At 55.4% G+C, this 25534-nt stretch overlaps 2 protein-coding genes across 2 annotated transcripts; both read left to right on the forward strand.

Moving 5' to 3' along the window:
• Positions 1-16896: 16896 nt before the first annotated feature.
• On the forward strand, positions 16897-17292 carry LOC136548269 (uncharacterized). Its single transcript, XM_066539865.1, has one exon. The coding sequence runs from the start codon at positions 16897-16899 to the stop codon at positions 17290-17292; it is 396 nt and encodes a 131-aa protein (XP_066395962.1).
• A 5517-nt stretch (positions 17293-22809) lies between these two features.
• LOC136548270 (uncharacterized mitochondrial protein AtMg00810-like) lies at positions 22810-23139 on the forward strand. The gene has a single exon (XM_066539866.1). It carries the CDS (start codon positions 22810-22812, stop codon positions 23137-23139), a length of 330 nt encoding a protein of 109 aa, XP_066395963.1.
• Positions 23140-25534: the final 2395 nt, after the last annotated feature.

Below are 25534 nucleotides of genomic sequence, written 5' to 3' on the forward strand. Positions count from 1 at the left end.
ACCCCGTACGACCACTGCGTCTCGGCACGGTGATCTGGTTTGGGAGCCTAGAGTTCATGTCTCTAGGGCATGAGTACGACATGGTACTCCTCACACCCCGAGCCTCGTCGGCCGACGACGACGTCACGCACCCATAGCCTAGGCATAGGCGGCGCCCGGGCGGCCGCTCTCGTCGTGCTTGTTAGGCATGACGCGAGCGGGGCCACACCGACACCACGCGAACCCAGGGTGACACGCCGCACTCCGCCGGTATCCCATGCCCAGCTGTTGGCACAAGGTCCCTTGTTGGGGACCTGTCTAGCCTGAGCCTAGACAAGGGAAAGACGCCGGTGGCGTGCGGCAACGCCCTGTCACCAAGCTCTGCCCCACCACCTCCTGAGGAGCCAGCTCCGGCAAAGCAGAACCCGGTGATGGCACCATCTCCGTACCCCTTCGGGTTGAGAAATGCTGTCGCCTCCTATGCTTATGCCTACTCTTCCACTCACGCGGAGCCCTCGGGACACCACCAACGTTTCGCCCTTGACTTTGGTACCGCGACTTCGACTCACTCCCATGCCGACTCCTTAGAGGAGGATGAGGCATGGGCTAGAGCGGATTTCTCTGGGCTTCATGACCCTGAAGCCCTGCGCCGCTTCCTGGCCACGAGTAACTATTGCTTCGGCTACTCCGATTCTGACGACAAAGGTACTTACGATCCCACTCGTGAGTGTTTCCACGTTGGGCTTGGGATGCCAAGCATGGGCGATGAGGATGAGGGGGTAGGCAACCGTACTCCGCTTCACTAGGGAATGGGCGATGCCATGCCCTCACGCATTGTCCCACCGGCAGCGTGGAATGAGAACCTTGCCCTCGGACAATTTCGACGCCCGGACCTGGAGCAGCTCCGTGAGCTTCAAGCCAAGGTCGAGCAAGATCGACTCCTTCTGCAACAGCTTCGAAACACTCTTGAGCAGGAGCAGCAGGGTTGCGGTGACAGCGGAGGAGCCCGACGGTAGGCCCACGACGTCCACCACCGCATCAATGACGACAAAGGGGGTGAGCATCCCCCAATTTTCAATCGCGCTAGCCAGAACGTCATGGCCGTGGCAATGCTAGTCTGAACAATGCCCGAGCCCTCTACTACAGAAGGGCGATGAGTCCGCGGTGAGCTCCGGGATCTCCTCGAGACCGCCACGGTGCAGTAGGCCAAGAGTTCTGCCTCTAGATGGCGTGGGGGCGCTTCAAAACTTCCCACGGCACTGCCTCAATAGGATGGGGGGGCCTTAGTCCATCCTGAGCCCGCTCAGGTATCGACAGCCAATAGGATCCCCTCGGTCCACGACCGCCTCGACAACCGACGCGAGGCACAAGGCGACCATGAGGTGGTTAGCTGACGACAGCGCCACAATAGTGAGGGGCCTGCTTGGGGCTACCATCCGCATCGGGGCGGCCGCTACGACAGTGAGGAGGACCACAATCCCTCTCCCGAGCCGCTTGGCCCACGAGTTTTTAGCAGAGCCATCCGCGTTGCTCATTTCCTGGCCTAGTTTCGGCAACCGGCCAACCTCACAAAGTACAGCGGCGAGACCAACCCCGAGCTTTGGCTTGCCGATTACCGTCTGGCTTGTCAGCTAGGTGGCACGGATGATGACCTGCTCATCATCTGCAACCTCCCCTTGCTCTTGTCAGACTCAGCACGAGCTTGGCTCGAACACCTTCCTCCCTCACAGATCCACGACTAGCGCGACTTGGTTAGGATCTTCGTCAAGAATTTCTAGGGCACATACGTGAGCCCTGGAAACTCCTGGGACCTTAAGAGCTATCGCCAGAAACCAGACAAGTCACTCTGAGACTTCATCCGGCACTTCTCCAAACAGTGCACCGAGTTGCCCAGCGTCGGCGACTCAGAAATCATCCAGGCTTTCCTCTCTAGCACCACTTGCCGAGACTTGGTCCAAGAGTTAGGCCAAAACATGCCACGCTCGGCTGCCGCGCTCCTCGACATCGCCACCAACTTCACCTCGAGCGAAGAGGCAGTTGGAGCCATCTTCCCCGACAACGACGCCAAGGGGAAGCAGAGGGACGAGGCCACCGAGGCCTCAGCTCCCCGCCTCCCTAGGAAAAAGAAAAAGGGTCGCCAGGGGAAGGAGGAGATCCTCGAGGCTGATCTAGTTGCGGCCACGGAGCGCAAGAATCCCCGAGGCCCTAGGGGCCCCGGGCTCTTTTACGACATGCTGAAGAAGACCTACCCTTATCACCAGGGCCCGGTGAGGCATGCCCTTGAGAATTACACCATGCTCCAGCGTTATTACGCCAAGCTCAGGCTCCCCAACGACGACACCAAGAAGAGGGGCACCGGCGACTGGGACGACGACAAGGACGAAGGGTTCCTCGAGGTGCACAATGCCTTCATGATCTTTGGCGGACCCTCGGCGTGCCTTACGGCGTGCCAGCGAAAGAGGGAACACCGAGAGGTCTTCTTGGTTAAGGTGGCCACTCCCCGATACCTTGACTGGTCTCGGGAAGCGATCACCTTTGATCGGGATGACCACCCCGACCATGTCCCGAACCCCGGGCAGTACCCACTCATCGTCGACCCGATCATCGGCAACATCTAACTCATCAAGGTGTTGATGGACGGAGGCAGCGACCTCAACATCCTCTACACCAACACCCTGGAGCTCCTAGAAATTGACCAGTCATGGCTTTGGGGTGACGCCGCACCTTTCCACGGCATCGTGCTGGGGAAACGCACGCGACCCCTCGGGCGCATCAACCTTCCCGTTTGCTTTGGCACCCCCTCCAACTACCACAAGGAGGTCCTTACCTTCGAGGTGGTTGGGTTCAAGGGAACCTACCATGCCGTCCTAGGGCGGCCGTGCTACGCCAAGTTCATGGCGGTCCCTAACTACACCTACCTCAAGCTCAAGATGCCGGGTCCCAACAGCGTCATCACGATTGAGTCCACGTATGAGCATGCATACGACTGTGACGTCGAGTGCATCGAGTACACCGAGGCTCTCATGGAGGCCGAGACCCTCATCGTTGACCTCGACCGACTCGACAGCCAACTGCCCGAGCCCAAGCGTCGAGCTAGGACTTTTGAGCCCATGGAGGCCATCAAACTCATCCTGGTTGACCCTGCCTGCCCCGACGACCGAGCGCTAAGGATCAGCACCACTCTCGACATCAAATAGGAAGATGTGCTCATCGACTTTCTTCGCGCGAATGCCGTCATGTTCGCATGGAGTCCCTCGGACATGCCGGGTATACCGAGGGAGGTCGCCAAGCACACCTTAGACATCCGGGCCGGTTCCAGACTGGTGAAGCAGCACCTGCGCCGATTCGACGAGGAAAAGCGCAGATCCATCGGCGAAGAGGTGCAGACACTTATGGCGGCCGGATTCATCAAGGAAGTATCCCATCCAGAGTGGTTAGCTAACCCTGTGTTAGTCAGGAAGAAAAATGGGAAGTGGAGGATGTGTGTAGATTACACCGGTTTGAATAAAGCCTGTCCAAAAGTCCCCTTCCCATTACCTCAAATCGATCAAATCATTGACTCCACTGCGGGATGCGAGACCCTGTCTTTCCTTAATTCGTACTCTGGTTACCATCAAATCTAGATGAAAGAGTCCGACCAGCTCGTGACTTCTTTTATCACACCTTTCGGCATGTACTGCTATGTGACTATGCCTTTCAGACTCAGAAATGCAGGGGCCACATACCAGGGGTGCATGACCCAGGTCTTTGGCGACCACATCGGGCAAACCATCGAGGCCTATGTGGACAACATCGTGGTCAAGTCCAGAAAGGCCGGGGATCTCATCAACGACCTAGAGATAGCCTTCAAATGCCTTAGGGAGAAGGGCATCAAGCTCAACCCCGAGAAGTGTGTGTTTGGGGTCCCCCGAGGCATGCTCTTGGGATTCATAGTCTCGAAATGCGACATCAAGGCCAATCCGGAGAAGGTCTTAGCCGTGGCTAGCATGGGACCAATCCGAGACCTCAAGGGAGTGCAGAGGGTCATGAGATGCCTTGCGGCCCTAAGCTGCTTCATCTCACGCCTTGGAAAAAAAGGCTTGCCTCTGTACCGCCTCTTGAGAAAATCCGAACACTTTTCTTGGACCCCCGAGGCCAAAGAAGCCCTCACCAAGCTCAAGGCACTGCTCACCAATCCTCCTGTCCTGGTACCGCCGGCTAGGGATGAGGCCCTCTTACTCTACGTCGCCGCAACGACCCAAGTGGTCAGCGCGGCCGTGGTAGTGGAGAGGCAGGAAGAAGGGCACGCTCTACCCGTCCAACGACCCGTTTACTTCATCAGCGAAGTGCTCTCCGAGACCAAAATGCGCTACCCCCACATCCAGAAGCTGATTTACGCCGTAGTCTTAGCTCGGCGCAAGCTACATCACTACTTTGAGTCCCACCCGGTAACCATGGTGTCGTCTTTTCCCTTGGGAGAGATAATCCATAATCGGGAGGCCTCAGGCAGGATAGCCAAGTGGGCCATCGAACTCATGGGGGAAACCTTGACTTTTGCGCCTCGAAAAGCGATTAAGTCTCAGGTCTTGGCCGATTTTGTGGCTGAGTGGACCGACACCCAACTGCCACCTGCTCAAATTCAGACGGACTGCTGGACCATGTACTTCGATGGGTCCCTGATAAAGACCGGGGTAGGCATGGGTCTGCTCTTCATCTCGCCCCTTGGGGTACACATGCGCTATATGGTTTGGCTCCACTTTGCTGCCTCCAACAACGTAGCCGAATACAAAGCCCTCGTCAACGACTTGCAAATCGCCATCGAACTTGGGGTACGGCGTCTCGACATCCGGGGCAATTCGCAGCTCATTGTCGATCAAGTCATGAAGGAGTCAAACTGCCTCGACCCCAAAATGGAGGCATACTGCAAGTTGGTACATCGCCTAGAAGACAAGTTTGACGGTCTCGAACTCAACCACATCGCGCAGAAATACAACGAGGCCGCGGACAAACTGGCAAAGATGGCGTCGGCACGGGCTCCGGTCCCCCCAAACATCTTTGCCAGAGACCTCCACAAGCCTTCCATCAACTATGCCTCGGTAGCGGAAGAGGGCCCACCGGCCGAACCCACTGCAGGGCTCGAGGCCCCTCCTACCACCGAGACTCCTCCAGCTGAGCCCGAGGTCATGGAAGTCGACACGGAGCCTCCCCAGACCGACCAGGACACGGACTGGCGAGTCTCGTTCCTTGATTGGCTCACTTGGGGAGAGCTTCCTAGTGACAGGACTAAAGCCCAACGGCTTGCGTGATAAGCCAAAACTTACATCCTCTGCAATGGCGAGTTGTACAGGCGAAGTCCATCTGGCGTCCTCCAATGATGAATCACCATCGAGGCAGGCCAGGCCCTACTTCGGGACTTGCACGCGGGGGCCTGCGGGCACCATGCGGCACCTTGGACGCTCGTCAAAAACACCTTCCGCCAAGGGTTCTATTGGTCGACGGCGGTTGCCGCCGCCGCCAAGTTAGTACGCTCCTGCGAGGGATGCTAGTACTATGCACGGCAGACGCACCTCCCTGCCCAGGCCCTCCAAACCATCCCCATTACATGGCCATTTGCCGTGTGGGGGCTCGACATGGTCGGGCCTCTGCAGAAGGCCCTCGAGGGCTACACCCATCTGCTGGTAGCGATCGATAAGTTCTTCAAATGGATCGAGGCTTGCCTGATCAATCAAATCAAATCCGAGCAAGCAGTGCTATTCTTCACGGACATCATCCACAGGTTCGGGGTTCTGAACACCATCATCACTGACAATAGGACATAGTTCACCGACCAAAAATTCCTGACATTCTGTGATGACCACCACAACCGTGTGGCCTAGTCGGCCGTAGGGCACCCAAGGACAAACGGCCAAGCAGAACGTGCTAACGGCATGATCCTACAAGGCCTCAAGCCAAGAATTTATAACCGGTTGAAGAAGTTTGGCAAGAAATGGCTTGTCGAACTCATGTCAGTCATCTAGAGCCTGAGGAACACTCCAAGCCGAGCCACAGGGTTCACACCTTTCTTCCTAGTCTATGGAGCCAAGGCCATCCTCCCCATTTACTTGGAATATGGTTCCCCGAGGCTACAGGCCTACAACGAGCAAAGCAACCACACCACCCGTGAAGATGCCCTCAACCAACTGGAGGAAGCCCGAGATGTGGCGCTACTACATTCGGCCAAGTACCAGCAAACCCTATGGCGCTATCAGGCCCGGCGCATTTGAAGCCGAGACCTAAAGGTAGGCGACCTAGTGTTGAGGCTAAGGTAGAGCAACAAGGGCCGCCACAAGCTAACCCCGCCGTGGGAAGGACCATACATCGTTGCCCAAGTGCTGAAGCCTGGGACCTACAAGCTAGCCAATGAGAAGGGCGAAATTCTCAACAACGCTTGGAACATAGAACAACTACGTTGCTTTTTCCCTTAAATTTCCAAGCATTGTATACATTGTTTCTCGAAATACAATTAAGAAGCGTTCTTTAGCTGTTCTAATTCTTTGAGAAACCCCACGAGCCCATCAAAGGCCTCGGCATTACAACAACGTCACAAAGGGAGACATGGCTCTGCTTCTGTAGAACTGAGCCTCCCTCAGGGGCTAGATGGGGGCTTCCCCCCAAGTCCCACGCTCCATTTTGTAGTCGTTTTTTGAAAAAATTCCTACGCCAAAACTCTCTAGCACGCTCTGACGAATCGGTCATGAAAAACCCAATGACCGAAAGCCTGTCTCAGGGCTAGAAGGCCGGTAGAGTTGTGAGATGGCCTACGCCTCTGGGCTACGGCACTCCCTTACCACCTTTCGCCCAAGGGGCGGCTTAGGTTCCAAGGGGGCTTTTTTTTGCAAAAGACATCTGATCAGAGACAATAGAGGGCAGAGGCTCGGAAATACAAGAAAAACGATTAAGAAGCACGAGTACTTTAAAAAAGGCCTCGACCTCCACAACCGTTATGAAACAAAGTTAATCTCTATTCTATTTTACATGGCCTCTTGATCCTAGGTCAAAGCTCAGGGCCTCTAGCATCGTCGAACGATGGGGGAGGGACCACCTCCTCTTCAAATAGCTTGGCCAGCGCCGTACCGAGGCCCTCCGCTGCCTCTATCAGCTTTGTGACCGCCTCATCGGCCTCCTCGTCATCGTTGGGCAGGACGTAGCCATCGCTGATGGCCTGGAGGTCAACGCCGATGTAGTGCAAGGTGATGACAGCCAGCGTGCGCTTGATGCCCGTATGTAGCGCCCCTCGGAGTCGCTCACGCACTTGGCCGCTCAACGCAATTAGGCGGCTCCCAAGAGAGCTTCCTGACCGGACCCCCTCGACTTCCAGGGCCTCGTTGGCAGTATGGGCGGCGCTCTTCAGCGCATCATGCTCCTTGATCTTGGTTTCAAGCACCGCCTGCACTACGGCGGAGGCCTCGGCTGCCTGGGTGACCTCCTTCTCTAGCTCTGCGCCAAACGCAATAGAATGAGGCTAAGCGCAAAGGAATACAAGCCAGAATAGGGGCAGAAGTCTACGGGACTCACCCTCGGCCTTCTGTCCCTAGCGTCGGGCCTCGACCTAAGAGGCCTCAGCTTTCTCCTTCCAATGCTGGGCCTCGACCCGAGATGCCTCGGCCTTCTCCTTCAGGCGCTGGGCCACGACCCGAGAAGCTTCGGCTGCCCTAGAAGCATCTCTCCCCAGCTCTGTATTACACCAGGGAGTTAGGGAGCGAACACAAGAAAAGCGAATAAAATGAGGGGAATAGGACTCACCCTCGGCCTTTCCCCTCTAGACCACAGCCTCGGTCCAGGAGGCCTCAACCACCTCAAGGGCCTCATCCAAGGTGGCTTTGGTCAGCTGGTGCCCACTCTGCTCCGTCCCTAGCTGCCCAGCAAGGACCTTGCCCAAGGCCGTCGCTTCTTCAGCCCGAGACTTGAAGGCATCCCGATCGCTGGCCACGCGGGTCAGCTCCTCCTCCAGCTCCTTCACCCGCGCCACTAGAGGGGCGACCTGCTCCTGGGTAGTGGCCGCCTCGACCTTCGCATTGGCATAATGAAGGCGGAGGTCCTCCACGCTTCGTGCCACCAGAAGCTCGTGGGTGCCGGCAAGCAGGCCCTTCTGCCGCTGAAGCTGGTCCTAGACGTCCCTCTCCTATTGAAGAAAGACCGACTTCCTAAGGGAATGGGTCTCGAGCTCCTGGGTAAGCAGAACAGGGGACATTCACTACAAGGAAACTCAGAAAAAGACGACATCGCATGAGAAAAGAATGCGTGAACCTGGGCGACTCCGGGCAGATCGTCGGCCACCACGGACAGCGCTGTCCGCAGTGACCGCTCTGCCAGCTGGCAGTATTGCTCAAAGGTGTCCCAGCACCCGCCCTTGGCCGTGTCCTCAAGGGCGAACAAAGGCTCCCCCTCAGGGTCATCTCGGCTCTGCCACAGGACATGCGGGTGATCCCACCCGCGGGGCTCGGATCGTACCCGCACGAGGGCCGAGCTTCCCTCGCTCGGGGTCGGAAGCAGCTGATCCACGACGCCGGCCACCTCGGCATCAACCACCTCCTGCGCCCATGAAGTATCATCGGAGGAGATCGGATGGACCTCCGCCTCCCGAGCGCTCTCCCGCAACGACGGCGGGCCTTGCACCAAGGGTGCCACCGAGGCCTCCGCCGCCTTCATCTCCACTTCCTGGGCCGATGACCTCACCGTGATCATGTCAGCCTCGGTAGTCCTAGGGGCTCCAGCCTTCGCCATCGTGGCCTCGGTGGTCGCGGGGGCTCCGGCCCCCACCACTGTGGCCTCGGCGGTCCTGGGCACCCCGGCCTCTGTCGCCTTGGTAACTGGGGGCACCTTGACCCCGTTTGACTCACAAGCCTCACCCTCACGTGGTAGAGGCACCCCCTCCCCCGTCTGTGTTGGGGTCGCCTCGGCAGCCCCTCCTTGGGTGGCCGGCTCCTTCGGGTCAGCCCTCGCCGACGCCGCTCCACATTGTAGGGCGGCTTGCACCTCCGCCACCCAGTAGGCGGTGGAGCTAGGGCTCACCTTGAGCGCCTTAAGGGGTGCCAAGGTAGGCACCTCCGCAGGTCGTTTCTGGCTAAAGACAAAATGCTTATGGGGTTAGCATGAGACCGAAGGACGAACGGAAAATGCTGTGACTCTACCAAAAAGATGCTTACCTCGAGCAGGGCTGCAACCGCTTTGGCATGGCGACCCTCATCTGCAAAGGTGGTGGCAGCGGCAGAGGCACGACCTCTGTATCCGCCGGCACCGGCCGGTCCTCGTTGGACCCCAGCGCCCCGTCGATCCTCTACGGGGGTAGTTGTGTCGCCCCTACTGCCACCTACTCCACCGCTGCCGTCGAGCCCATCGGGCTGATAGCACGCTTTCCCAGCGCCCATGCCTCGGGCGTGTCGGCCTCGGCCCAGAGGTGAGCGATTGCCGACCCTGGGGCAGCTCCTCCTCCTCCCCCTAGGAGCGCTGGGCTGCTTGCCGATGCCCTAGGCACCGTCTCTCTGATGTTAGGGAGATGGTCTAGGGGACCCCGCCCCATCTCGCCCTCATCATCTCCATTCGAGGCGTCTATCGATAGCGATGGCAACGGGAACTCCTCTAATGGGAGACCGTCCTTCCTTTGCTATTGGCGGCACTTCTCTAGTTCCTCGCGCGCAAGGATCTTCTTTGTGCGCTTTGCCACCTTGCGTACTCGAGAATGGGCGGCGGGGAGGCTCGCACGTCCCTCATCCCCTGTAGGAATGACAAACATGGATAAGGGAACAAGAAACAATGAGAAACAAGGAGGCCTCGGGGGCTGCAACGGCACGTGACTTACCAGTGAGAGGAACCCCTACGACAGGCGCATCACGAAGGGGGTCAGGCCACCGCCCCTTAGCTTTGCCTCCACCATCTCTCTCACCCAACGAAGAATTTCCTCATCGGAAAGGGCAGAGGCAGACATCCGGATGCCCTCGATTGGCTCATACGGCCTCATCTCAAATAGGCACCGCCGCTGAGCCATCAGCAGCAACACCCTCCGGCGGTGGAAGGTGGCCACGACCACAGCCACAGTAAGGCCACGGTCCCGCAGCCTCTCCAGCCCCTCCAGGAGCGGCTGCAGCTTGTGCTGATCCTCCCTTGGGACGCCATACTTCCACCTCTCTGGGCAGCTCCCCACGATCCGCCCGGTGTAGGGGGGAAGTCCACCATCATCGTTGCGAAGATAGAACCAGCTCATGTACCATCGGCGATTGGTTAACGCGAGCTAGGCCGGGATGTAGAGGTGTTGATGGTCCTGGCACACTTGGAGAGTGTAGCCACCGGCCATCACCACCTTCCTCGTGCCCGACGTACCCATTGGCTTGGTGGTATGCCCCGCTCGGAAGAGGTGAAGCCATAGCTCCCAATGGGGAGCAATCCCCAGATACCCCTCGCAGATAGCGACGAAGATGGCCGCCTGCGCGATGGAATTGGGGTTGAAGTTGTGGAGCTCCACGCCGTAGTAGTGCGGGAGCGCCTGCATGAACTGGTTCGCCGGAAGGCCGAGGCCACGCTCATGAAAAGACACGAAGCTCACAACGTAACTGTCGTGAGGCCTCGGCTCCGACTCGCCCGACGGAGCGATCCACTCCGGCCTATTGGGGTCGATAACCGGACGAAGGAGCCCGCCGTCGACGAGCGACTGAAGGATCTCCATGGTGATGTCGGATGGACCCCAAGGGTCTGCCTCAATGACAACAATGTCGCTGGCCATGAGTACGATGAAGGGTTCGACTACGGTGGTGAGTCTCTCTCTCACTCTCTCTTTCCGCCTCGCCTCTATCCCTTCTTCCTCCCGGGGCTCTCTGCTCTAGCAACGGCTCAAAGGCAGCAAAGCTGATGCAGGCAAGGTAAGGAGGGGAGGGGCGAGGCTCATTGTGTATTTATGCAGGATGAAGGCGAAACAGACGGGCAACAAAATCAGGGAAGTTTCCCTCAGATCTGGCGCAGTTAATCCCAATCCGATTTTACCGCCCATGTGCCCATCTTTTCCTTGGTAATCATGGGAACAGTTACGTCCCATCCGCTGACACGCCGTCATGTCCGACCACTGTAGTGGTAGGCGTCGTTCCGCCTCCCTGAGAAAATTGCCTCAAAAGGCGCGCCAGCCATTGTCGAGCCGATGGGGGAGATATCCCCCCACCCTATTCCTTTCAGGCAAAGGAACTAGGCGCCAAACCCATTACGGTCCAAGGGTTCAAAGGCTGGGCCCCTAAGGGTTTCGACAGCCGCCCTAGGGTAATAGAGTCAGGGACGACCGTGGGCGAGCCCGCATGGGGCCGAGGCCCAAGCAAGCGAAACACTTGGGATGCCCAAAGTCATGTCTGAGACCAGTAGGGAGGTCTCCGAATGGGATCCCACCGTAGGGAGGCACCGAGCCACCGGGGCCCAGCGAACGGCCCCGACACCCACTAGACAAAACCCTTTGGTACTCTTGGAGTGCGTCTCTGGACCGCTAGCCGACCCCCAGTGAACAGGGCATGGGCCTCCACTTGGACTCACCCGATAACAGCTCACCGGAAGTGCCACCGCTCGCGCCCATCGAGGGTAGCTTGGCATATTCCACCCCTCCTTCCGATTGAAAAGGAAGCGCGAGGGTCATACAAAAAGCCAGGGGAACCCCTGACGGCCCTCTCGCTCTGTGCAGAGGCTAGGGGGCTCTTCCTGCAACCTTGCTGAGACCTAGCGACCTAGGCTCGCATTCGAGGGGGCTCGGCAAAACAACCCCTCCTTCCGAGCGAAAAGGACACGCGAGGGTCATTCAAAAAGCTAGGGGAACTCCTGATGGCCCTCTCGCTCTGTGCAGAGGCTAGGGAGCTCTTCCTGCAGATATACCAAGACCCCGTGACCTAGGCTCGCACCTGAGGGGGGCTCGGCAAACAAACCCTCATGCGCGAGGGGCGTACAAAAAAGCCAGGGGAACTCCTGATTGCCCTCTCGCTCTGTGCAGAGGCTCAGGGGCTCTTCCTACAGCTTTGTCGAGACCCAGCGACCCAGGCTCGCACGCGAGTGGGCTCAGCAAACAACCCCTCCATCCGAACAAAAAGGATGTGCGAGGGTCGAATAAAAAAGTCAGGGGATCCCCGACCGCCCTCTCGCTCCATGCGGAGGCTCGGGGGCTTCTCCTGCACCCAAGACAAAGACGAGGACCCAAGCCCACACTTGAAGACTTGAAAAAACGTGATAAAGGGCATCAAGCCCGTTACGGTCTAGGGGTTCGAAGGCTGGGCCGCTAAGGGTTTCGACAGCCACCCTAGGGCAACAGAGTCAGGGACAACTATGGGCGAGCCCGTACGGGGCCAAGGCCTAAGCAAGCGAAATGCTTGGGACGTCCTAAGTCGTGTCCGAGACCGGCAGAGAGGTCTCCGAATGGGATCCCATCGTAGGGAGGCAGCGAGCCACCGGGGCCCAGCGAACGACCCCGACACCCACTAGAGAAACCCTCTAGTACTCTTGGAGTGCATCTCTGGACTGCTAGCTGACCCCTAGCGAATAGGGCACGGGCCTCCACTCGGACTTACCCGATAACAGCTCGCCAGAAGTGTCACCGCTCGCGCCCACCGAGGGTAGCGTGGCATATTCCACCCCTCCTTCTGAGCGAAAAGGAAGCGTGAGGGTCACACAAAAAGTTAGGGGAACTCTTGATCGTCCTCTCACTCCGTGCAGAGGCTCGGGGGTTCTTCCCGCGATCTTGCCGAGACCCCGTGACCCGAACTCGCACTTGTGGGCTCAGTAAATACGATAGCATCCCTCGATCAATGTGAGAAAAAGACCCTAGAGGAATGAATCCATTCCCCTAGGGCCCCGGGGGCTACACCCGGTGGGTGCGCTCGAGCGCACCCACCGAGGCCTCGAAAAACGAAATACCATTCCGCCAGGAGCTACCGCAAGTCAAGCCTTGTTAAAACCTCAAGAAGAGCGCTCACACTCTCCCTGAGGCTCGGGGGCTACTGTCGGATACCATAAAATGGGGTACCCCGAGCGCATACCAAAAGAATCACTTAAACCCCATCAAAAACAAAGCCAAAGGGTAAGCCATGTGTTAAACCCCGGCCTCATTCGAGCCCGCCGGCTCTCCGCCTCGCTCCTGGCCTCGCATGGGAGGTCTCGGCGGCCAGCCAAACCTTTGCCTCGTGTGAGGTCTCGCATAGGGGGCCTCGACGGGGAACCGATTCCCTATCTCGCCCGAGGCCCCACGCGTAAAGCCTCGGACAAAGATGTCGATTCTCCACCTCGCTCGAAGCCGGCTCAGCAACAACCTATCGCTTCCGCCTCGACCAGTCTCCCCGACAGCGTGTCGCATCCCATTAATGCGCCAACTACTCCCGCGATATCAGCCGAACGACGGCTCAACACCGTGGCGTGGCCGATGAGATGGGAAGTCATGTCAACGCCATACCGTCCTAGACAGGGCGCGACAGGGATTACCGGCCACTGTGCTTCGGTGCTATGCCCACGATCAGCGCCTATACTACACTGTACCACCTAACCCCTGCCCCAGAGACAACATGGCATGGGGAGTCAAGTCCGGGTCACCATAACCTTGAAATCAGCGTATGAGACCAACTACTCTCTCCAAGCCTCGGCAATCTACTCCAGGGTCTCGGCAACCCCGGGATTCACGTCTGCCGAGCCTCCCACGATGGCTTAGCCTCGGTACCAACTGGGCCTCGGCTTCTCGCGTAGTCAACACATAGTGACCAGCATGCCAACCACCATGCCCACTTCGGGATGACATTGGAGCCCCCACGATGCACAGGATCGGATGTGACCGGCGCGTTGCCCCAGTGCTTCAAGGACGAGACCACTCCATCGCCCACACCGCCACAGTAACAGGCTACAGGGCTCGGACATGCCGCCTCCGTTCGCACGACGCCGTGTAGCTAGCGCATGTATCACCCTTGTCCCCCCTTCAACTATAAAAGGGAGGGACCAGGGCCGTTTCTAGGATAGGAGACTAACAATTAGGCCTGCGCCCACATGGACGAACACACGAGCTCCCCCATTGCTTGAGATCAACATCTCAAGCAATCCACGCCGCTCCACCTAGAGACCTGGGACTAGCTCCCTCTCTCACCCTGTTTGTAACCCCCTACTACGAGCATTTCGATGCAAGGAATATAAGATCGATCTCTCAAACTAGATGTAGGGTACCCATTACCCGAACTAGTATAAACATTGTGTCTCTTCGCATCACCATCCGGGATTGGGAACATGTAGAACAAATTTACTAGTTGGTTGAGGGCTTGCCGGTCTGAAACACCGACAGATGGCCTCCTGCCGGTTGGCCTGGCCCCAACGGGCGAGAACGATGACGACACTCAAGCCGACGTTGCTGTGTTGTTCGGTATCGATCTTGGGGACGGCTCTGCTGCTTTGATCGATGTGGACACGGATGGTGGCGAAGGGGCGACAGCGACTGCGAACTCCACCGGCTCTGCTCCTTCGGTTGCTGGTACAGGTAACACTAGTAAGCGCAAATCGCCTATGTGGGCTGATTTTGAGGAGATCTATGAGGTTATTAATGGTTCTAGAATTTGCACCAAGGTTGTTTGTAAGATGTGCAAATCTACCTTGTCTGCTAGATCTGCTGCTGGCACTGGTTACTTAAAAAGGCACCAAAAATCATGTAGGATTAAAACTGATCAACGTGCTAGGGTTCAATCTAGGCTTTCATATAATCCTGATGGTTCTGTTTATAACTGGGATTATAAACCTGAAGTTGCTAGATCTGAATTATGTCAGTTCCTGTTTCAACAGTGTCTTCAGAATCTTGTTTCAGCTTGACAGGAAGAATACTTGAGGAGCGGCGCCGTCGACTATTGCCTAAACATGTGGAGATGCTTGCTTGCATAAAAGATTGGGAGCTGGGTGAAAGAAGACTGCAGCATGATGTTGACAACCAAGAACTGGTAGACTCCTTCGAGCATCTCTATCTTGATGAAGATGCATCTACTTCTGGGGCTCCTTCTGCTAGCACATCTGCATCTGTGGCTTCTGCATCTGGTGGTTCTTGAGTTGAGAGTTGAGATTGAGACGGTGAGAGTGTGAACCTTGAGAGGTGAGCTGAGAGCCTGAGACTTGATTATGATCTGTATCTATGATGTATCATGTAAACCTTTGAACATGTTTAAGACTTATAACTAGAGCTATGCTGCACTCTTTTTCTCTTTCTGGGGTTTCTCACAAGGGTGAGTTTTACCCAGAAAGGTTTTTAATGAGGCAGCATTGCACACAGCTCAGTTATCCTTTTAATTTCCTCTTGTTCTCTGTGTGTATGGTTTTGGTTTGAAGCTCTTCTAGGAAAAATACTTCAAATTTGAATACTTCTTGTTGAGATGAATTTTTTGATGTGTTTTAAACCCTACGGGCCTTGGGCTGGCACGGCCTGGTGATTTGGCCGTGCCTAGCAGACCAGCACGGCACGAATTGAGGCCCACAGGCCTGTGCTTGGGCTGATGGCAAGGCACGAGGCCCGCAGCGGCACGGCACGGGAGGCACGACGTGCCATGCCGGCCCGACATCCTCCGGGCCATGCCTGGCCCGTGCCCGGGCCGTGCCGAGCCGGGCCGGCCCGATGGCCAAGTATAAGTATAGGTACCAATAGAAACTGAGGTGATTTTAAAGAGATTTAACAACAAATATTTTCTGATTATTTTGGTCAAAAACAAATTCAAATATAACTGGTAGTTTCATCTAACCTTGTGACCAGAAGGTCCCGGGTTCGAGTCGCGGTCTCCTCGCATTGCACAAATGAGAGTAAGGCTTGCCACTGACACCCTTCCCCAGACCCCGCACAGAGCGGGAGCTCTCTGCACTGGATACGCCCTTTTTTCATCTAACCACATGAGACATGCTTTCAGATGGTTGTGTAGTTACTACTGCACCTAGCCTGGTGCAGCATGAATGATATGGTAACTTGCTTTTTTGTCTGTGCCATTTCGCTATAATTTGCACCATGAGTATCTGGGATGATTGCCTTCGACTTAAATAGGTTCAAGCTGATTATGAATAATCTTATTTCCTTTACTCTCTCTCCCCCCCTTGAATGTGAGCTTCTTCCAAATGTGTGATCACCATAAACCATGTTTATAGTTGCAGCATGAGAACCCCCAGTGATTACATGCGCAATCAGTCTTAGTTTCGCCCTAAAATGTTGGGCATAAGAGGGATTTTGGCTTTTCACTTCGCTCAAAGATCAAGCGCACTGAAGGCAGTCAAAGGAAGCAAAAAAATATGAAATTGATGGTAGCCTTCCCTCCCTGTTATCATCCAGTATGTTGTGAAATTTAGAGTCTGTAAATTTGTATGGACTCCACAAAATTGCTGTTTTGCTAAGTATTAAGAACTCTGATTATTCCTCAAAAAAGCTTTGAGAGAGAAGCAAAAGGAAGCAGTTAGTAGACCTGAAGGATGTGCTGATTGAGGCACTTAACGGCGAGGACGACGTCGCCATCGCCGTCATATGTGATAAATTCAGCTAGGCTCATAAGTTATCTTCATTTTGTAACTCAATAAAATATACAGGAACAAAGATTGATCGAGACTCAGGAGCTACAAAATGTTCCAACAGTATACTCGAGCTATGTGGAATGAGATTGACTCTGACACTGACTGTACAGAACAAAACTCAGTTGTTTTACTGAACTGCAGCCTAAATAATAAATGCATTAAGAAATATTAATTTATTAAATACACAGGTCATCCATCTCTGTTGGCAGGCGCGACGGGCGCGTCGGCGGGCACAGCAGGCGCCCAGATCAAGCCACCGCTACCGTCGTCCTCCCCATCTACCGCGGCGAGCGCGTCGGCGGGCGTAGCGAGAGCGCGGATCCAGCTGAGGGAGCAGAAGGTGCTCGCCCACCTCGAGGAAGAAGGAGACCGCGACGCCAAGACATGGTCCTCAACACCGGGGCCACCAACCACATGTTTGGGTGTCAGGAGGCGTTTGCGGAGCTCAACAGCGAGGCTCTAGGGACGGTGCGTTTCGGCGACGACTCGGTGGCACAGATCGAGGGCTGGGGGACGGTCACTTTCGTGTGCAAGACTGGCGAGACTCGTTCGTTCACCGGGGTCTACTACATTCCCTGGTTGACAACGAACATTGTCAGCATCGGGCAACTCGACGAGGTCGGGTACAAGGTCGACATCGATGATGGCATCATGCACATCCGGGAGCCAGGCCGTCGTCTGTTGGCGAAGGTGAAGCGCGCGGCAAACCGGCTGTACGTGCTCAACATCAAGATAGCACCCCCGGTTTTCCTGGCAGCGCGTGACGACCCAGAGGCATAGCGATGGCACACGCGCCTCGGCCATGTGAACATGGCGGCGCTGCGGAAGCTAGCTTGGGAGGTGCTGGTTCGGGGCCAGCCGGAGATCAGCCATGTGGAGAGCGTCTGCGAGGCATGCCAAGACGGGAAACAGAGGCACACTTCGTTCCCGGCGGAAGCAGAGTACCGTGCGCGGGAGCTCCTCGACTTGGTGCATGGCGACCTGTGCGGCCCCATCTCGCCGGCAACTCTGAGGGGCAGCAAGTATTTCCTGCTGCTGGTGGACGACCTCAATAGGTACATGTGGGTAGCCACAATTTCTTCCAAGGATTGCGCGGCGGCTGCCATCAAGGAGATCCAGGCGCTGGCGGAGGGCGAGTCCGGGCGCAAGCTGAGGGCGCTCCACACTGATCGTGGCGGTGAGTTCACCTCCACGGAGTTCGCCGAGTACTGCATGCTGGAAGGGGTCCATCGTCACCACACCACGCCGTACAGCCCACAGCAGAACGGCGTTGTGGAATGCCGGAACGGCACGGTGATGGCTACAGCGAGAAGGATGCTCAAGGCGAAAGGGCTGCCTCGCTGGTTCTGGGGTGAGGCGGTGAGTACTGCTGTGTATGTGCTGAACAGGTGCTCGACAAAGAGCGTGGACGGAATGACTCCATTCGAGGCCCGAGAAGAAGCCCGCTGTTCACCACCTCCGGACATTCGGCTGCATTGTGTATGTCCGGAACACGATACCTCACCTCAAGAAGCTAGAAGACGGGGGGTGGAAGATGATCTTCATCGGCTATGAGCGCGGTACTAGGGCGTATCGCGCCTATGACCCTGTGGCAAAGAGCATCCATGTGACACGGGACGTCGTGTTCGACGAACAAGCCCATTGGGACTGGGGCACCGGCAGCGACAGCAGCGCAGCTGGTGAGAACGACGATGTCTCCATGGTGGAGTACTCCGTCATGACCCAGGCTCCTCTGGTGGTCGAGGACACCGAGGAGGCTCCTGGAGCTGTTGCTACGGTGTCTGGGGACGAACAGACACCGCCACCATCACCACATGCCGGAGGAGCTCTTGGGGCAGAGACAGTGGAGTTTGCCTCGCCGCCAGGAGAGAACGGCGACAACCTGGACGCCAACTACGACGAGGATGACCCGCTGCGGTACCGGAGGATTGACAACATCCTCGGTCCAGCATCGTCGGTTAGCTTCATGCCAAGGGTGCTGGTTGCTGAAGAGCTGCTGCTGGTGAGTTCTAATGAACCCAGCACGCTTGATGAAGCTGAACGCAGCCCAAGCTGGAGGAAGGCGATGGTGGAGATGGAGTCCATCGAGGACAACCAGACCTGGTCGCTGGCGGACCTTCCTCCTGGTCGCTGGCCGATCAGTTTGAAATGGGTATTGAAGGTGAAGAGGGATGAGCACAAGGCGGTGTCCAAGCACAAGGCACGCCACGTGGTAAAGGGATATGCGCAGCAGCATGGCATCGACTATGATGAGGTGTTTGCTTCGGTGGCACGGTTGGACTTGGTACGCCTGCTCATCGCCCTTGCGGCACATGAAGGGTGGGAGGTGCACCACATGGACGTCAAGTCAGTATTCCTGAATGGCGACCTCTAGGAGGAGGTGTATGTGGAGCAGCCGGCGGGCTTCATCATCGCTGGGAAGGAGCACAAGATGCTCAAGCTGTGCAAGGCGCTGTACGGGCTGCACCAAGTGCCATCTACGTCAGGCGAAATGGTGGTGAACAGCTGGTGGTCGGTGTGTACGTTGATGATCTGGTGATCACCAGCGTTAGCTGCGATGACATCAAGCTATTCAAGAAGGAGATTGTTTACACCAAAATTTAGGAGAAAGAGCGCGGGAACTCGCAGGCATCCAGAATTATGCTAATCAAGGAGTCGATAGAGTAAAGACTGATATCTGCTAGATCGAATGCGACACTGGATCGATTCTCTCTGAATGACGTCAGTAGATAACGATGACGGGATATGATTGGCTTCAAGAAGATACATATCGGACTCTATAAAAGGGGAAAGATTAGAGTCCAAGTTATCTTAAGATAGGAATATTTCCTTCATACCAAAGATTGTATTGAGTCGTACTCGAGTAGGGTTCGTTTTTAGGCTTCGGGTATAAATACCAAACCCCGGTTATTGTAAAAAACACAATCAATCAAATGCAAGTCAATTACTTTTTTCGGCTCCGGCCACCCCTTAGGAGTAGGAGTAGAGTAGATCTCGGTGAGTTCTTCAGCGAGTACGGCGGCATCGATCTGATCGACCTCCACTGCTTGTCTGTAAGTACCGTCATGGTTTATACCTCTATTTGTATGGCTGCATCGATCCGGTCGACCCCCACTGCGACTCTGGTATAGGCTAGTTATCGACTCTTGTCTAATTCAAGTATGACCTGTGTGATTCTTCCTCGAGAAAATTCCTTCATTGCCATTGAAAACTATAATAATCCCTCCGTTGCCATTCAAAATTACATGTTTCCTTCATTGCCATCACTTTTAGATTTTCCGTTCCGTCGTTGCCACTGCTGTTACAGAGGAGTCACGGCGTGACTTCGCTCCCACGTGCGCTACGAGGCTGCCAACACGCGGCGACGGTGATGATGGCGTTCCCGGCGCTGCGAGGAGCCCTGGAGGTCGTGGCCACCGTGGAGGCCGCGGTGGCGAAGTGGCTGCGCGCCGAGGAGGAGATCCGGCGGATGGGCCGCGTCAACAACTCGGCGCTCGAGGAGCAGGTGAAGAGCCTCTACGTCGAGGCGCAGGTGTGGCGCGACCTGGCGTAGTCCAATGAGGCCGCGGCCAACGCGCTCCGCGGCGAGCTGCAGCAGGCGCTCGATGCCCAGCAGGCGAACTCGCAGGTGCCGCTGGCGCTGGCACCGGTAGCACCGACGACGACGAGTCATGCTGCTGTGGGGAGAACGACGTTGTTGCCGGAGCCGGAGCAGCAGGCGCGGGGGAGCACGGGGAGGAGGCCGGGACATCGTCGCTGCCGGCGTACGGGAGGACGTGCGCGGTGTGTGGTGTGCGGCGAGGGCGCGGCCAAGGTGCTGCACTGCTGCTGCTGCCGCTGCCGTGCCGCGCACCTGTGCCAATCTCGTATCTTACCAATCTCATAGGCAAGGCCACTAAAGATGGAGTAGCGGTCGCCGCCGGTGAGCCAGAATAGGAAAGGGGCGTCGCTGGCATGCACCCTGTTTCGAGGTGGAAAGGGAGGTCCCCGTCGAAGCCAGGCAAGCTGGTGAGCACGCGCCCAGCGGAGGAGCTAGAGGCGAAGGCGACCACCAGGAAGGAGAGGAGGAAGAGACAACGGGAGTAGCGAATGACGGCGGATGCAGTAAGCAGGCAGCGAAGGACCGGGGTCGTGAAACACCATTGGCGGACGTTGCGAGCAGGGTGTGGGCCGGCACGGCACTCGATGTGATTAACAAAACAACGGCGGCGCGTCGAGCAGGACACAGGCCGGGACGACGAAAAGCGGACACGGCGAGCAGGTGAGAGCGTGAGCTTCGCTCCGCCGACGCGGGCTATGTCACAGCCTCACGGGCGTGCGTGAGCTCCGCCGCTGCCTTGCCGGCATGGGTGGTCTCCGTCGTGGCCACACAGGGCGGGCGCAGGCTCCGCTGTGGCCTCACGGGCACGCGTGGGCTCCGCCATGGCCACGCAGGGCGGGCGTGGGCTCCGCTGCGGCCTCGCGGGCATGCAAGCATGGGCACAGGCTCCACCGCGGCCTCGCGGGCGCACGTGGTCTCCGTTGTGGCCTTGCGAGCGTGGGCACGGGAGGCATGGCGTGTTCGGCTGCATTCTCTTGAACAGCGCGCACGTCGCCATCGTGTCCCTGGCGCGGGCGTACATGTCCAGCAGCGCGGTGGGGTGGAGAGGGAGTGTGCGGTGTGGAGGAGATGCAGCATCACGGAGAGGAGCGTCAGCGCCATGGTCGGGTTGGGCGTGCAGCAGAGGAGTGCCCCGGCGAGATCCAGGCGGTCGAACGCAGCATTTGCGGGCGCTCATCCAATCGAGACGGCCAGCAAGGCACTAGGCACTGGGCGCCGCCGCAGACAGAGACAGTGAGCTGGGGAGAGAAGAAAGGGAGACTCGTGGTCGCGTGGCCGAAAATCCCTATAGCCAGCGAACCCGCATGGTCTTCGCTCCATGGCCTGCATGGCACATGGGAGCGAAGTCACGCCATGACTCATCTATAACAGCAGTGGCAACGAGGGAATGAAAAATCTAAAACTGATGGCAACGAAGGGAACATGTAATTTTGAATGGCAACGAAGGGATTGTTATAGTTTTCAATGGCAACGAAGGAATTTTCTCTTCTTCCTCACACCCCACTGCTTGAATTAGATCAAGGTCAAGTTATCAGCTCTACCTTAGTATGGCAGTCTTTGGTAGATTCATTAAGTTACCAATATTGCTTATTGCTTTCGTTGTTTATCTAATTACAGCAATATCACTTTGCCCGATTGAGATTGATCTGGATCGGCCTTATATCTTATTTAACCCATTGTTTGCTAATCTAAAATTGATCTACTCTACACCTTAAATGATGAGTTATGTTTTATCGGTTGTTTTATATCAATCTTAATCGTGCATAGTGTGCGGTTAAGGCATGTTCGATCTTGAGTAGATCTATTGGTTAGCGAGAACCGTTCCATGGCCCGTCATCACGGCCTATGGGATTCTGCCTCTCACCCCACTATTCGCACTATGGAGTGAGGATCGTTAGTTGGTAGACCCGTTCCTGAGAAGGCATGACCTTAACTGTGCGCTATGCCTGAATCGGCTGTTTTAGCCGATATCGAGTGCTTTCACGAACAGTTCACATTACGAGATCATCAAAGTAGAGATTAGTCAAAAGATGTGTTAGCCCCATGATCTTATTATTGTATTACAGCCTGCATGATTCTGCCTCATGCCCCACTGATATTAGTAATGAGTTAGGGTCGTCGAGTCTATTGTTGTTTCTACGGCCTGCATGATTCTGCCTCATGCCCCACTGGTCATGGCGATAGATGAGATCTAACATGTTCATTAGATTTATCTTTATTAGATGGTTAAGTGGTGTTGAATTGTTTCTTTATATAAAAAGGGGTTTGGTTACTTGTAATCATTGGCTCAGTATAAATCGATTATCATTGATATCTTATTGCCATTGATTAATATTTGTTTAAATAATATTTATCCTGAATGATAACCGATTCTTCTTATACAACCCCATGAGCTTTAATCGATTTGTTCTTATGAATATGCTAGAATCGACTATTTAGTCGATCTCCTCTCATATCGGCTCTTAGAGCTGCACATTCGGGACTGTCTGGCAACACCGGCATGTTCCGCCCTTAATTACTGATAAGCTTTCTTTCCTTGTCAATTGCAGGGTCAAATTGACTGGCACGTCTCGGGAGGATTGCGCAGGATCGACCACCCTTGCGCTAAAGCTAGGCGGATCTGCTCCATCGAGCGGACCCTTCCGGCTTGCTGCGTGTGTCCTCGGCACGGAGACAAAAATTCTGTGTCGATAGAGATGGCTGTAGCGTTCAAGATGAGCGATCTTGGCCTACTTCACTACTACCTCGGCATTGAAGTAAGGCAAGGCGCAGGTGGCATCTCGCTCAGCCAAGGAGCCTACGCCGTCAAGCTCCTAGAAAAGAGCGGCATGGCTGGGTGCAATCCTAGTCAGGTGCCCATGGAGGCACGTTTGAAGCTCAGCAAGGAGAGCACAGCGTCGCTGGTGGATGCCACTGTGTATAGATGCATCATCGGGAGCTTGAGGTACCTGGTAAACACTCGCCCCGAGCTTGCATTTGCTATTGGTTATGTCAATCGGTTCTTGGAGGAGCCATGGGAGGTGTAAGAGATGTAAGAGTGGGAAATTGGGGAGAATGCTCAAGTTCCATTCATCACCATATGCTATTACATATAGATGTGCCGAAGCACTAGAGGCCGATCCAGAGATCGTGGTCATCCCTCACGCCTACATGCTAGGAGTCGTGTAAAGAAGAATAGGAATTATAGTTAGGAGCTGGTGGCTCAGGAACTAACTAGCCTATCTATCATGCGCTTGAAGACCAGGTCGCTGACACCCCCCTGCAGTGTGAGCTTCGATCGATCGAATGCACAGACTGTCCTTGAATTCGTGGAACAATGGCGCTGGCAAGCCCTTTGTCATAATATCTACAAATTGATACCTGCTAGGAACCTGCAGAACTCGAAACTAACCAAGCACTACCTTCTCATGTACAAAGTGAACATCAAGCTCCACATGTTTGGTACGACGATGATGAACTGGGTTCTTGGTTAGGTACACTGCTGAGATGTTATCGCAATAGATGACTGTGGCCTTCTCAATTTTGACATGAAGTTCCTGAAGAAGATTGCAAAGCCAACAACATTCAATAGCAACATTGGCGACTGCTCTATATTCTGCTTCAACACTTGATGACACAGTTGTCTGTCGCTTGGACGACTAGGAAACTAGTGAATCACCCAGGAACACACAATAGCTTGATGTTGATCGCCGTGTGTCCGGGCATCCAGCCCAGTCCACGTCGAAGTAGGCCTTGAGCTCAGTGGAGGAGGACACCAAGATGGTGACGTTGTGGTCAATGGTGCCCCGGAGATAACACAAAATCCTTTTGACAAGGTTCCAGTGGGCATTAGTCAGCGAATGCATATGTAGACATGCTTGACTTACCGCATATGCAATGTTAGGTCTCATGAGCATCAAATAGTGGAGAGCTCCTATGATGCTGCGGTAGAATGTACCATCGGTTACCGGCTCACCGTCGTGCATCGACAGTTTTGACTTGGTGTCGATGGGTGTTGAGGCTAGTTTGTAGTTGGCCATGCTCGTGTGCTCTAGAATGTCCTCCGTGTACTGTGCCTGTGATAGAAAGAAGCCACGATCATCGCGGCGAACCTGCACACCAAGGAAGAACCGCAGAGCACCGAGGTCCTTGATGGCCAAGGCGCTGCACAGCTGGTCGATGACATGTTGCAGCAGCATTGTGGAAGACACGGTGAGGATGATGTCATCGACATAGACAAGGACATAGGCAATGTCCACACCCTGCTGGTAGATGAAGAGGGACGAGTCTGTGCCCGCTGCAGTGAAGCCAATGGAGCGAAGATGTGTACTGAGGTGCTGGAACCACGCACACAGTGCCTGTTTCAAGCCATAAAGTGACTTGATTAGCATGCATGAAAGGATCAAGATGCCTAGGAAGGGGGGGGTGAATTGGGCTAATTCTAAATTCTTTGCAATAATTAAACCCTATACTTAGCCCACTTCACCCCTTGTGCCTAGAATGTGATTCTATTGTTCTACCGCATAAAAGTTTTGCACTCTAAGTTCCAATCCTACTCTAGCATGGCAATTCTAGGAATGTAAAGGCATGAAATGAATTGCTCAAATGTAAAAGCTTAAAGCAAAGAGGGGGAAAGGAATGCGGCGATGTTTTGCCGAGGTATCGGAGAGTCGCCACTCCCCACTAGTCCTCGTTAGAGCACCCGCGCAAGGGTGTAGCTCCCCCTTGATCCGCGCAAGGATCAAGTGCTCTCTATGGGCTGATTCTTTGACACTCCGTCATGGTGAATCGCCCACAACCACTCACAACTTGAGTTGGGTCATCCACAAGCTCCGCCGGATGATCATCGAACTCTCAATCACTATCAAGCCGTCTAGGTGATGGTGATCACCAAGAGTAACAAGCACAAACTCTCACTTGACCACGACAAGCCTAATGAGAAGGGTGGGTGCACACTTGCTACTCTCCTTGCACTAATGAGGACCTCAATCTTGGATTGTCAAATCTCAATCACCTCACTAGGCTCTTGCCCTTCTTTACACTCTTAAGGGTGTTTCTCAGCTAAACAAATGGGCAAGAGGCCTCCCTTGGACGAGTGGAGTAAGTATTTATACCCCCTCATTCAAAACATAACGTTTGGAGGCTGAGTCAGCATTCTATGAGGTGACCAGATGCTCTGGTCAGGGTGACCGGATGCTCCGCTCAGTTATCCCCGCCACTATGTCAAAAAGAGCCGTTAAGTTCTGACCAGACTCTAAGCTACGTCCGGTCAAGAAAAATGCTCTCTGGAACCTTACTGATGTTGACCAGATGCTGGCACCTAGAGTCCGGTCACTTCATTGTTCAGCATCCGATCAGTTATTGGATCCTGACCAGCATCCGGTCAAGAAAATCCCTCTCTGGAACCTCTCTGGAGTTGACCGGACGCAGGCGCCCAACGTC

This window comes from Miscanthus floridulus, chromosome 4, assembly GCF_019320115.1.
Source record: "Miscanthus floridulus cultivar M001 chromosome 4, ASM1932011v1, whole genome shotgun sequence".
Taxonomy (NCBI): Eukaryota; Viridiplantae; Streptophyta; class Magnoliopsida; order Poales; family Poaceae; genus Miscanthus; species Miscanthus floridulus.